The sequence below is a fragment of the Oncorhynchus gorbuscha genome, linkage group LG17 (genome assembly GCF_021184085.1).
Source record: "Oncorhynchus gorbuscha isolate QuinsamMale2020 ecotype Even-year linkage group LG17, OgorEven_v1.0, whole genome shotgun sequence".
In the NCBI taxonomy this organism is placed as follows: domain Eukaryota; kingdom Metazoa; phylum Chordata; class Actinopteri; order Salmoniformes; family Salmonidae; genus Oncorhynchus; species Oncorhynchus gorbuscha.
Window position 1 is genome coordinate 43,881,239 of NC_060189.1, and position 15,050 is coordinate 43,896,288.

General features: G+C 44.3%; 1 protein-coding gene across 2 annotated transcripts in view; it reads right to left on the bottom strand.

Annotated features, from left to right (window-relative positions):
- Positions 1-15,050, bottom strand: part of mta1 (metastasis associated 1) — a 44,873-nt gene that overhangs the window by 15,732 nt on the left and 14,091 nt on the right. For both annotated transcript variants that reach the window (XM_046309205.1, XM_046309204.1), the window contains one exon: positions 14,047-14,140. In XM_046309205.1, coding sequence (XP_046165161.1) covers positions 14,047-14,140 — 94 coding nt within the window. The remainder of the gene's footprint in view (positions 1-14,046; positions 14,141-15,050) is intronic.

Sequence of the window (15,050 nt, forward strand, 5' to 3'; positions counted from 1 at the left end):
AAAGTATTATTTGTTCGACCGCAACTTCTGGGGTAGCTAGCTAGCTTTAGCTTGGTACCTGGCTAGCACCAAAACAACCAGCCTGAAAACAATGACCAGTAGAAACTGCAGTCATTTTCATTATTCTTAGCAATGATTTAGGAATCCTTGTGAGTAAGTATTAGCTAGGTGGCCACTTGTTCACCTTTTGAAATTGAACTTCAGTTCATGAAAATAAATAGCTAGCCAGCTACTTAGCCCTGTTGCCCAAAGCTAACGTTAGAAGCAGCCAGCCAGCGCCATCTGGCTAGTAGGCTCGACCGGACCGGGTCGTGTTGTGAAGCTAGCCACAATAAGGATTAGGCACAATAGTTGAATTTGCAGTTTGCCTTCAACATAAAAGTCCCTATTTGAAAGCAATGCAGAAGGTTACAATTGATGGAATCATGCCATATTTAGACTAGATAAATGTTAAACAAGGTTGGAATCTGAAGCAATGAAATGGGGTATCAGTCTACTCTGTGCCACCCACAGAACACAACTGTTAAGAGTTTACACAAATATTAGCGTTGTAGCTCTTATCTCGGGACTGTGTGTGTGAAATCACCTCCCCAGTCAGCCCATTGCGTGTATTGACATACTAGGAGGTCGACCGATTAGGATTTCTTAACGCAGATACCAATTTTTAAAAATGTATTTGTAATAATGACAATTTCAACAAAACTGAATGAACACTTATTTTAATCTAATATAATACATAAATAAAATCAAATTAGCCTCAAGTAAATAATGAAACATGTTCAATTTGGTTTAAATAATACAAAAACAAAGTGTTGGGGAAGAAAGTAAAATTGCAATATGTGCTATGTAAGAAAGCTAACGTTTCAGTCCCTTGCTCAGAACATATGAAAGCTGGTGGTTCCTTTTAACATGAGTCTTCAATATTCCCAGGTAAGAAGTTTTAGGTTGTAGTTATAGGAATTATGGGACTATTTCCCTCTATACCATTTGTATTTCATTAACCTTTGTTCTTATAGGCACTTTAGTATTGCCAGTGTAACAGTATAGCTTCCGTCCCTCTCCTCGTTCCTCCCTGGGCTCGAACCAGCAACACAACGACAACAGCCACCATCGAAGCAGCGTTGCCCATGCAGAGCAAGGGGAACAACTACTAGAAGGCTCAGAGCGAGTGACGTTTGAAACGCTATTAGCGCACGCTAACTAGCTAGCCATTTAATTTCGGTTACACCAGCCTCATCTTGGGAGTTGATAGGCTTGGTCATAAACAGCGCAATGCTTGACACAACAAAGAGCTGCTGGCAAAACGCACAAAAGTTATGTTTGAATGAATGTTTACGCGCCTGCTTCTGCCTACCATCGCTCAGTCAGATACTTGTATGCTCAGTCAGATTATATGCAATGCAGGAAACGCTAGATAAATGTAAATGTAATTACTAGATATTAAGTCATTTAGCAGACGCTCTTATCCAGAGCGACTTACAAATTGGTGCATTCACCTTATGACATCCAGTGGAACAGTCACTTTACAATAGTGCATCTAAATCTTAGAGGGGGGGGTGAGAAGGATTACTTAGTAATATCAACCATGTGTAGTTAACTAGTGATTATGATTGACTGATTGTTATAAGATAAGTTTAATGCTAGCTAGCAACTTACCGTGGCTTACTGTATTCGCGTAACAGGCAGTCTCCTTGTGGAGAGCAAAGAGAGAGAGGCAGGTCGTTATTGCGTTGGACTAGTTAACTGTAAATTTGCAAGATTGGATCCCCCGAGCTGACAAGGTGAAAATCTGTACTGCCCCTGAACGAGGCAGTTAACTGACTGTTCCTAGGCAGTCATTGAAAATAAGAATGTGTTCTTAACTGACTTGCTTAGTTAAATAAAAAGTATAAAAAATAAATACATTAAAACAATAATAATGAAAATCGGCGCCCAAAAATACAGATTTCTGATTGTTATGAAAACTTGAAATCGGCCCTAATTCAAATCGGCCATTCCGATTAATCGGTCGACCTCTACTCAATACATGTTGTTTTCCCAACATCCTCCTCAAGAGTTATTAGACTCCAAAAACATCCACGCTGTATTGTTTTTCCATGGGAATAGTGTTCAATATACATAGGTTGACAAAAAATGTGGCTCAATTCACAGTTGAGTCCCGCAATAAGAGCTACGACGCTAATGTTCTCTGGGTGTCACTGAGTAGACTGATAACCCATGTCATTGATCCACAATCCATAGTTAAGACTACAGTGAAATAAGTATGCCCCAATGCAGTTCTAAAGAATAATACATTCCGTGTGATTAACAGATGTGAAATTAACAAATTAGTGTATTTTGTTGATTTTATATAACATTCCATCCTCATTTACCATGATCTATTCAATTTTGGCATAAATCTACTTTGTATTAATTTACATCACTGCCTATGACATACTTTTATTTTGAAGGCTAACCGCAAAGTCCAATATTGGGCTTATCCTTATTGTGGCTAACTTCACAAATGGGTCCGACCCACCATTAATCAAACAAGAGCAGTCTTATAAAATTAGGGTTATTTTTAGATGACACCTAGCTATATAGTTAGCTAGCAACTATAGCTACTGAAACAGATGTCGTTTTGCTATGTTGTTCAACCTCTCGTGTCATCTGAGATTCCCAAAGATTGGAAAGCAGCTGCGGTCATCCCCCTCTTCAAAGGGGGGGACACTCTTGACCCAAACTGCTACAGACCTATATCTATCCTACTATGCCTTTCTAAGGTCTTCGAAAGCCAAGTCAACAAACAGATTACCGACCATTTCGAATCTCACCATACCTTCTCTGCTATGCAATCTGGTTTCAGATCTGGTCATGGGAGCACCTCAGCCACGCTCAAGGTCCTAAACGATATCTTAACCGCCATCGATAAGAGACATTACTGTGCAGCCGTATTCATTGATATTCAACCTTCCAGGCAAGCTTCAATGCCATACAACTCTCCTTCCGTGGCCTCCAATTGCTCTTAAATACAAGTAAAACTAAATGCATGCTCTTCAACCGATCGCTACCTGCACCTACCCGCCTGTCCATCACATCACTACTCTGGACGGCTTAGAATACATGGACAACTACAAATACTTAGGTGTCTGGTTAGACTGTAAACTCTCCCTCCAGACCCATATCAAACATCTCCAATCCAAAATTAAATCTAGAATTGGCTTCCTATTTCGCAACAAATCATCCTTCACTCATGCTGCCAAACATACCCTTGTAAAACTGACCATCCTACCAATCCTCGACTTTGGCGATGTCATTTACAAAATAGCCTCCAATTCCCTACTCAACAAATTGGATGCAGTCTATCACAGTGCAATCCGTTTTGTCACCAAAGCCCCATATACTACCCACCATTGCGACCTGTACGCTCTCGTTAGCTGGCCCTCGCTTCATACTCGTCGCCAAACCCACTGGCTCCATGTCATCTACAAGACCCTGCTAGGTAAAGCCCCCCCTCATCTCAGCTCGCTGGTCACCATAGCATCTCCCACCTGTAGCACACGCTCCAGCAGGTATATCTCTCTAGTCACCCCCAAAACCAATTCTTTCTTTGGCCGCCTCTCCTTCCAGTTCTCTGCTGCCAATGACTGGAAAGAACTACAAAAATCTCTGAAACTGGAAACACTTATCTCCCTCACTAGCTTTAAGCACCAACTGTCAAAGCAGCTCACAGATTACTGCACCTGTACATAGCCCACCTATAATTTAGCCCAAACAACTACCTCTTTCCCTACTGTATTTAATTTATTTATTTTGCTCCTTTGCACCCCATTATTTTTATTTCTACTTTGCACATTCTTCCATTGCAAATCTACCATTCCAGTGTTTTACTTGCTATATTGTATTTACTTTGCCACCATGGTCTTTTTTTTGCCTTTACCTCCCTTATCTCACCTCATTTGCTCGCATCGTATATAGACTTGTTTATACTGTATGTTTGTTTTACTCCATGTGTAACTCTGTGTCGTTGTATGTGTCGAACTGCTTTGCTTTATCTTGGCCAGGTCGCAATTGTGAATGAGAACTTGTTCTCAACTTGCCTACCTGGTTAAATAATGGTGAAATAAAATAAAATAAATAAAAATGTTCTTGTGGAAGAACATTGTTTGCATCCATGATCTAGCTAGCTTTTTTAAATGTAAATGACCAGCCCTGTAGGTGAGCGAGACAACTTTACCAGCATCACAGCATACGTATCAATGAAGCATTGTGACATGAAATACAAGTGAGTGTAATCAATGTGTAATAGCCACGTTAAAAAATGAACGTGTTCAATTATTCTGTGACGTGCAGTCATATTCAGGTCCTGATTGGTCAACAAGCTTATTTGACACGCAACGACTCAAACGGCGTTCCATAGAAATCCTGGTTGAGAACGAAACGACTGTACAAATGAACAACGAAACAGCACAGCAACTATGTGAAAGAAATAGGTTGATTATGTTTTACTGGTAATGGGGACATACGTAAATGGTGGTGTGAAGTGTGTGTAACCTTTATTTAACTAGGCAAGCCAGTTAAGAATAATTTTTTACAATGACGGCCTGGCCTACCCCGGCCAAACCCGGACAAAGCGGGGCCAATTGTGCTCCGTCCTATGGGACTCCCAATATTAGTTTTGGATTACATTATATTTGACTAGTCGGCTGTACCTGGTCAATAATACAAATCGCAGTACATATAGAATCACAATACATATTGTATAGGCAGTACTGTGTTAATATCGTCCCAGGCAATTCCCACCCCGAGTTGAAGAGGGTCAACCATCAGGCCTGCTTTGGCCTGGGGGTATGTAGCCAGGTGGTAGACAGGTGCAGTGGCACCATTATCACCAGCCCCTGACTGACTCCCTGAGCCATGACCCGCTCTATCCATAAAAAGACACAGCCAATTTTCTGGCACAGCACCAAATCCATACTCTCCACAAATTGCCTCTCCATCTCACCTGCCCTTACCAATTCTCAATTAATGATGAATGAGAGGCCTTACGAGTAGAGGAGGGAAAGAAGAGAGGAGTGACACCTCAGATCCTGAGCTCTGAAGGACTTTGCTTTATTTCAACGATGCATTCTTCTAAAAGTTATGAAGTCTAGCCTACATTGAGAAACGGTTCTTCTGTACTTCCCCACTCGTTTTTTTGTGAATGGATTCATTGTCACCATTGATGTCTATTGTTTACTGAAACCAACAGTCTAAAGTTCTAGAGCTCTCAGAATAGAAACGGAAATTAAAGAGAGGCTAAGTCATATGGGCCTGAGGGAGGGGCCAGAGGAGCAAAAGGCCATGTCAGTGGAACAGACCACTCAGGAGGCAGCTCTGCCGACAGGGGCGGGGCTAAGACCTGGAGTAAGGGTGCAGTCACAGGCCCTCTAAGGGAAGGCTCCAAGCGAATCCCGGCAAGGGAAATATTTGATCTGTGACTCACAGCACACACACACACACACCGCACAGGCAGTAATCCAGAATGGAGAAAGAAAGCCATCCGGTACAACACAAGGACAATGTTCCACAGGGCCACTCTCAGAGTGTAAAGTTCCCTCTCCCATTTCCAAACACACACACAGTTTGGGAAAGCCAACAGGCCCTCAGATTTCCCCCTTTTCCCTCTTTGTCCTTGGGCTGACGGCTCCAGAACTCAGACAGGATACAGCAGCAGCCCACCACCACACCCATGGGGTGAAGAGCCATTCCTTACATGCATACTTCACATATTGCAAATGGCTGTCTGGGGTAGCGTCCCAAACGGCACCCTGTTCACTAAATAATGCACCGAGTCCAGGTTGCAAATAGTGCACTATATAGGGAATAGGGTGCCATTTGGGACAATTAGGAATTCTGGAGGGAATGACTGATGGTGCTGGCTGCACATAGAACCAAGAGGCCCATACTCCACACACAAACCAGCACAAGTTGGGACTGTCCGGGACACACACGGCTCTCAAAAATGAACAGTGGTTCTCCCGCAGGAACACACAGAGAAAGAGAAGAGAGAGCTCATGGGCTCCTGGGTTTTAGAGTTGGATAAATGTAGATAAACTTACATTTTTTTCACAAGGACTTAAACAGGATACTAAGCTAAACCTCCAATCCAATTTTTTTTTACTTGATTTTGGACAAAATGACCTGAATGGACTATTACTAAGGACTATCAAGGAAAAAAACTTCTATCAAACCAAAACCTGCAGAAGAAACAGTGGAACCTGGAAATACCCTCCAACACAAAACTGAGTGAGTAATATTCAGTCCGAAGCTACTAGCCAAAAATGAAAGGACAATAATCTCTAGTTAATTGTGTTATGCAAAGCTACCCTAAGTCTGATCACAACTCTTCAAACTAAAGGATAGTCACACACCACCCACCCCCCTCCAGCACTGAACACACCCAGGTCCCACAACTGCACTACTCCTCCATCACTCAGAACGAAACACGGTGGAGCTCAGAGAGAGACACACGGTGGAGCTCAGAGAGACACACACGGTGGAGCTCAGAGAGAGACACACGGTGGAGCTCAGAGAGAGACACACGGTGGAGCTCAGAGAGAGACACACGGTGGAGCTCAGAGAGAGACACACGGTGGAGCTCAGAGAGAGACACACGGTGGAGCTCAGAGAGAGACACACGGTGGAGCTCAGAGAGAGACACACGGTGGAGCTCAGAGAGAGACACGGTGGAGCTCAGAGAGAGACACGGTGGAGCTCAGAGCGCTAGTCCACACAATCCAAGCCCACAAAACAGACTAGCACAACAAACCACCCCCCCAACAAGACCTGAAAGGCAGAAGGTGGAGATGGACGGCTGTCAGAGAGCTGGCTGCTCTACGGACTGAGGTAAGACAACCTAAAGAGGTACAGATGGCACTGAAGGACGAGGTCGGAAAGCTGAGGTGTGACAGAGAGCAGGACAATCCCCCAGACAAGACAGCAGAACAGCTCACCTCAGACCTGGACCACCAGTGGGACAGACAACAAAGGACCCGCCAACCCAACAGACACCAACCCCCCCGTCAGCCCTCCTGACAACCCCCCCCGCCACATCCACTGAGGACACACATGCCAGAGATTGACTTAAAATGGCAAATACATTCAATAGGATAAACTTTTTCCCAAACACAAAGTGGCTAAACCCTGGTCCCCAAACACAAGGCATGTCCTGGAGCTATTGTCAGAGGACAGACTAGGGTTCCCCAGCCACCTAATTCACAGGCACAAATGACCTGAGGGGCCAGCAGGAAAGGGTGACAACAGCACTCAAGGGAGTAATTGAAAAAGCTTCTTCCACTTTCCCCAACGCACATGTGGTAATCTCCACCCTGCTACCTCGAAAATACTTTCACACTGCCACCATACAAAGGGTGAATGCAAGAATTTCACGAGACTGTGCCTCAAAACCTAATGTCTACCTGGCCCACCACTCCACCCTGGACTTGAACAGCCTTTACAACCAGGTCCACCTCTACAAGGCAGCAATCCAAACTTTTGCCAGGACCCTGAAGGACATCACCCTCAGCTGCAGCCCCAGCACCTCAGACAGGAGCAACAGAGCAACGGACACCAACGCCCAGACCAGCGAGACACCCTCCCAGACCGGCAAAACCCCCTTCCCGAAGGACATGCAGAGATAACCCACGCCAAGAGGACCTACACCCAGACCACAGCATCACTAGCCACACCCCAACCAGCTAAGACCACCCCAAGCAAACCCTCACCACACCCCATGTAGGCCACCCCATATTAGACCTATGACCCTTCTGCCCGACCTATGCCCCCCCGCCCCTGCGGCAAGGACCTCAACATAACAGGCCATGAGCAGAGCAACAGGCCCAACCCTCACCATTACCCCCACCCAAGCCCATCCTGCGACCTAAGCGGTATGTATCAGATGCTCAACATGCTCTGCTCACACCTACTGTGATGGTCTGGGCCTAAACCACACAAAAACAACACTAGACGCTATGGAACACAAAGCTTCTACTAATCTCATCCTGAAATATACAAGGTCTGATGTCATTTGCATTTGGCCTAAAGAGCAGCAAACTAGACTTCAAAGAAATTGGAAATACAGACAGTCATCCTACAAGAAACACTGTAAAAGAGCTGGATGCACTTGTTGCCCTCTAGGTTACAGAGAGCTGGTAGTCCCATCCACCAAACTACCAGGTGTGATACAGGGAAGAGACTCAGGGTGTATGCTAATTTGGTATAGAGCAGACCTAATCCACTATTAAATTAGTCAAAACAGGAACATTTTACATCTGACTAGAAATGATTAAGGAAATGATCTCAGAGAAAAATGTCCTCGTGTGCTAGCTGTATCCCCCAACAGAATCCCCATACTTTAAACGATGACAGCGTCTCCATCCTAGAGGGGGATCTCAACCATTTCCAGGCTCAGGGACATGTACTAGTCTGTGGCGAACAAAATGCCAGAACTGGACAAGAACCAGACACCCTCAGCACACAGGGGGACAAACACCTACCTGAAGGTGACAGCATTCCCTCCGCCACATGTCTCACTAGACATAATATACTATAACCAACAAAAACGGGTCACACCTCCTACAGCTCTGTCACACGCTGGGTAAGTACATAGTCAATGGTAGGCTGAGGGGACTCCTACAGTAGGTACACCTATAGCTCATCTCTTGGCAGTAGTACTGTCGACTACTTTATCACTGACCTCAACCCAGAGTCTCTTAGAGCATTCAGTCAGTCCACTGACATCACAGCAAAATCATGTGGCATCAAAGCCAAAGGAATTGAATAATAAATAAATGCTATAGATAGAAGGAAAATAGTGTGGAGAACCAAAAAACAATTAGGCAACAACAAATTCAATCCTTTCTCGACAATTTCCTGGAAAAAAAGGTTTCACTGTGAAGGTGTAAACTTAGCAGTAGAAAACCTAAACAGCATATTTGACCTCAGCTTCCCCATCAAAAACATTTAAATGTAAAGCAGACACCTAAGAAATTAACAATGACAAAAGGTTTGATGAAGAATGCAAAAGCCTAAGAAATTGAGAACCTATCCAACCAAAAACAGAGACCCAGAAAACCTGAGTCTACGCCTTCACTATGGTGAATCACTAAAGACAGAAATACACTACGGAAGAAGGAACAGCACATCAGAAATCTGCTCAATGTAATTGAAGAATCCATCAAATCTAACCACTTCTGGGAAAATTGGAAAACTCAAAAACAGATGTATGGATATACCACTTCTCCAATCTTTTTTGCTTTATAACAAAGATCAGAAAAAAACATATACATGATCAAATACAAATCTTAGAATCCACTATGAAAGACTCCCAAAACACACTGGATTCTCCAATACATTGAATGACCTACAGGACAAAATACAAACCCTCCAACTCAAAAAGGCCTGTGGGGTTGATGGTATCCTCAATGAAATTGGCTATACTTAAACTGTTTATCATCCTCAGCTCTGGCATCTTCCCCAATATTTGGAACCAAAGACTGATCACCCAAATCCATAAAATTGGAGACAAATTTGACCCCAATAACTACCAGGGGATATGCGTCAACAGCAACCTTGTGGAAAATCCTCTGCATTATCATTAACAGCAGACTCGTATGTTTCCTCTAGAGGTCGATCCCCGCTTAATCGTAATGGCCGATTAATTAGGGCCGATTTCAAGTTTTTTTTTTTTAAGCATTTTTGGACACCGATCATGGCCGATTACATTGCACTCTACGAGGAGACTGCGTGGCAGGCTGACTACCTGTTATGAGAGTGCAGCAAGGAACCAAGTTGTTTTATGCTAGCTCGCAACTTATCTTATAAAAAAAATGTATCTTAGCATAATCACTAGTTAAACTAGTAATATCATCAATCATGTGTAGTTATCTAGCTTGTCGTGCGCTGCATACAATCGATGCGGTGCCTGTTAATTTATCATTGAATCACAGCCTACTTCGCCAAACGGGTGATTTAACAAGCACAGTCACGAAAAAAAGCACTGTCGTTGCACCGACGTGTACCTAACCATAAACATCAACGCCTTTCTTAAAATCAATACACAATTATATATTTTTAAACCTGAATATTTAGTTACTATTACCTGCTAACATGAATTTATTTTAACTAGGGAATCTGTCACTTCTCTTGCGTTCTCTGCAACAGAGTCAGGGTATATGCAGCAGTTTGGGCCGCCTGGCTCATTGCAAACTGTGTGAAGACCATTTCTTCCTAACAAAGACAGCCAACTTCGCCAAACGGGGGATGATTTAACAAAAGCGCATTTGCGAGAAAAAAAAGCACAATCGTTGCACGAATGTACCTAACCATAAACATCAATGCCTTTTCTTTTTTTTTAAATCAATACACAAAATAATATTTTTTAAAACCTGTGTATTTAGTTAAAAGAAATGCATGTTAACAGGTAATATTAAACTCTGGGTAATTGTGTCACTCTTGCGTTCATTGCACGCAGAGTCAGGGTATATGCAACCGTTTGGGCCGCCTGGCTCGTTGCAAAACTAATTTGCCAGAATTTTACGCAATTATGACATAACATTGAAGGTTGTGCAATGTAACAGGAATATTTAGACTTAGGGTTGCCACCCGTTAGATAAAATACGGAACCATTCCGTATCTCACTGAAAGAATAAAAGTTCTGTTTTCGAAATGATAGTTTCCAGATTTTACCATATTAATGACCCACGGCTTGCATTTATGTGTGTTATTATATTTAAGTCTATGATTTGATAAAGCAGTCTGACTGAGCGATGGTAGGCAGCAGCAGGCTCGTAAGCATTCATTCAAACAGCACTTTACTGCATTTGCCAGCAAACTCTTCGCAATGCTTCAAGCATTGCGCTGTTTATGACTTCAAGACTATCAACTCCCGAGATTAGGCTGGTAATACTATAGTACCTATAAGAACATCCAATAGTCAAAGGTATATGAAATACAAATGGTAGAGAGAGAAATAGTCCTATATTAACTAATAGACAAACGAAAAGGCAAAATCCTCATACTTTGTTGATTTCAAAAAAACATGACTCAGTTTGGCACGAGGATCTGCTATACAAATTGATGGAAAGTGGTGTGGGGAAAAAAAACCATACATTATAAAATTGGCAAAAAAAATGTTTTATTTCCACAGGGACAGGGGGGATGGGGAGACAGGGATGCAGCTTAAGCCCCACCCTCTTCAACATATATATCAACGAATTGGCAAGGGCACTAGAACAGTCTGCAGCACCCAGCCTCACCCTACTAGAATGTGAAGTCAATTGTCTGTTTGCTGATGATCTGGCGATTCTGTCCCCAACCAAGGACGGCCTACAGAAGCACCTAGATGTTCTGCACAGATTCTGTCAGACCTGGGCCCTGACCGTAAATCTCAGCAAGACAAAAAATAATGGTGTTCCAAAAAAAGGCCCAGTTGCCAGGACCACGAATACAAATTTAATCGAGACACAGTTGCCCTAGAGCACACAAACAACTATACATACCTCGGCGTAAACATCAGCGCCACAGGTAACTTCCACAAGGCTGTGAATGATCTGAGAGACAAAGCAAGAAGGGCCTTCTATGCCATCAAAACAACTAAATTCAACATACCAAATTAGGATCTGGCTAAAAGTACATGAATCAATTATAGAACCCATTTCCCTTTTTGGTTGTGAGGTGTGGGGTCAACTCACCAACCAAGAATTCACAAAAAAATGGGGAAAACACCAAATCCTCTGCGTACAACGTAAAACAGCAAATGGCTGCAGAGCAGAATTAGGCCGATACCCGCTAATAAACAAAATCCAGAAAAGCGCTGTTAAATTCTACAACCACCTGAAAGGAAGCAATTCCCAAACCTTCCTAACAAAGCCATCAACTACAGAGAAATTAACCTGGAGAAGATCCCCCAAGCAAGCTGGTGCTGGAGCTCTGTACACAAACACACCCCACAGAGCCCCAGGACAGCATCACAATTAGATTCAACCAAATCATAAGAAAACAAAAAGATAATTACTTGAAACCGCAAAGAATTTACTGGCCCTAAATAGAGAGTACACAGTGGCTAATACGTGACCACTGTTCCCGTCCCAACATTAAGGAAATCTTGACTGATGTACAGACTTTGTAAGCATAGCCTTGCTATTAAGAAAGGCTACCACAGGCAGTCCTGGCGCTCAAGAGAAACAGGCTATGTGCACACTGCCCACAAAATGAAGTGGAACTGAGCTGCACTTCCTAACCTCCTGCCAAATGTATGACCATATTAGAGACACATACTTCTCTCAGATTACACAGATACACATAGAACTCGAAAAATAATCCAATTCTGATAAACGGCCATATCTATTGGGTGAAATACCAGTGTGCCTTCACAGCACCAAGATTTGTGACCGGTTACCACAATGGCAACCAGTGATGAAAAAATATCATTGTAAATACAACCTGTTTATTTATTTTCCCTTTTGTTTCCCTTTTAACTATTTGCACATCATTGCAACACTGACAAGACATTTGAAATGTCTTTATTCTTTTGTAACTTTTGTGAGTACTGTTTACAGTTCATTTCACTTGTTTTTATTTTATTTGATCTATTTCACTTGCTTTGGCAATGTAAACCTGTTTCCCAAGCCAATAAAGCCCCTTAAATTAAATGTAGAGCTCCTCCACAAAAAACAACCCACTGACACAGAACCCCCCCTCCCCCACTTCTCTGCACACACGCTACGACACCCAACCTAACGTTCAGCCCCACAGATGCAGTCGTATGAGTGGACACAGTAGTGCAGTCAGTGAGTTAGGCCTTGGGAGTGTTGCAGTCCAGAAGGCTTACATTCTCTAGTCAGTCAGATCATGGGTCTGATGCAGAGCTCCCTCTTCTCAGTCTCAACATAAAAATGTCCAGTAATGAGCAGCCCAGTGAAACCACATTCACCAACCTCACAGCTACCGCCGGCAACAACAGCCTGCCGGCAACAACAGCCTGCCGGCAACAACAGCCTGCCGGCAACAACAGCCTGCCACCCTCACAGCTATCGGCAGCAACAACTACCGTCAGCAACAGCTCCCACCCTCACAGCCTACCGGCAACAACAGCCTACCGGCAGCAACAGCTCCCACCCTCACAGCTACCGGCAGCAACAGCTCCCACCCTCAACAGCCAACCGCCTCAACAGCCAACCGGCCTCAACAGCCAACCGGCCTCAACAGCCACCCGGCCTCAACAGCCACCCGGCCTCAACAGCCAACCGCCCTCAACAGCCACCCGCCCTCAACAGCCACCCGCCCTCAACAGCCACCCGCCCTCAACAGCCACCACCCTCAACAGCCACCACCCTCAACAGCCACCACCCTCACAGCCACCACCCTCACAGCTACCAGCCACCACCCTCAACAGCCACCACCCTCACAGCCACCACCCTCAACAGCCACCACCCTCACAGCCACCACCCTCACAGCCACCACCCTCACAGCCACCACCCTCACAGCCACCGGCAACAACAACCTACCACCCTCACAGCTACCGGCAGCAACAACCACCACCACCCTCACAGCTACCGGCAGCAACAGCCACCACCCTCACAGCTACCGGCAGCAACAGCCACCACCCTCACAGCCACCGGCAGAGCAAACATACACAAAACACTGACATTTGCCTAGATTAGTCCAAGACGGATACATAGGTCGTTCACTACACATTCACTCTTCAGGCAGAAGTCATTAGGTTAAATTAGGTTTAGATTGCACATCTGAAAACCTTATACACCGAGCACTTGAGTTACTGTCCATTTGATCTATACAAGGCGATGAAGTGTCATTGGATGCTGAATGGTGGTTAGTGAACAGGTCTCTCTTGCAAGACGTTTAATCGGAATGAGAATAGCCTGTTTAAAAGGTTCCATCCATTTAAAAGTGGTTTCTGACTGAACAGTCACTCTACTAGGGGATTTGAATTTTGGCATTCGATGTTGAACAGTGGTTAGATGGTGAAGACTTCTGACTGAACAGTGAACCGTGCGTGTCACTCACGTGCGTGTTTGTCGGCCAGGGCGATGAGTGTCGAGGAGATGTCCCTGCGTCGATAGAAACACACCACTTTAGCCTCCACGTTTCCATTGGCAGTCTGCAACACAACACGAGAGAGATGAGATGGAGGGTTACCATGGTAACGACCGTAATCCACCAGCCCAGCCTGCCACACGTCATTGGTCACACACCGAGAGAGTAGAGTTGGAGTTTGCTGATGATCTGAGAACAGAAAGATCAATACCAGCTAGGCTTATACGTACTAATGAGAAACTAGCCTGGTGAAGTTTTACATGTTGTAGAAACAGTAGCACAACTAAGCTAGGCCTAAATAATAACTAAACTATTTTACATTTCAGTGTTGATTGGTTGATCAAAGTGGGTCGACTACTCATTGATGAGGCACATTTTTCTGAATTAGTCTTCGCTTGATTCATCACCTCCTTCCTTCTCAAACGGCTTCGGAGTAGATGACCCAAAGTGCCTCCCCTCTTACCTTTTCCTCCAATGCGTTGAGGATTCGGAGAATGAGGGATCCAGGAGAGACTTATCGGGAAAGAGACCGTGTTATGCCTGTCTGAACAGACTGACTGAGTGACATGAGAGAGGCAGCTTAGCTAGGCCTACACTCAGCTCTGTGTCTACTGTCAATCACAGACACTAGTCTCCAGTACAATTAAACAACCAGACAGGACAGTTGGCACCTGTTAGGACAAGGGCTGTTGCAGTGACAGTATCACCACCACACCGGCAGTCATGAGTCACCCTCACCAAATTCCACATGACCGTTGAATCACAGTAACTAGGCTTCTCCAAAACTGCACTCTGATGTCGCAGATGGTCATTAGTAGCCTACCAGACTTGCTAACAGCTAGTCGCTAATGGTCTGGTACTCAGCGCTCCACTGTCCCGCTAATCACTCGGACGTCAATGCAAATACAATCGAATTAAACACTTCATGAGAGCCCTGGCATTCAGAGTTTGAGCAGAATAGGATCCCCAGTTGC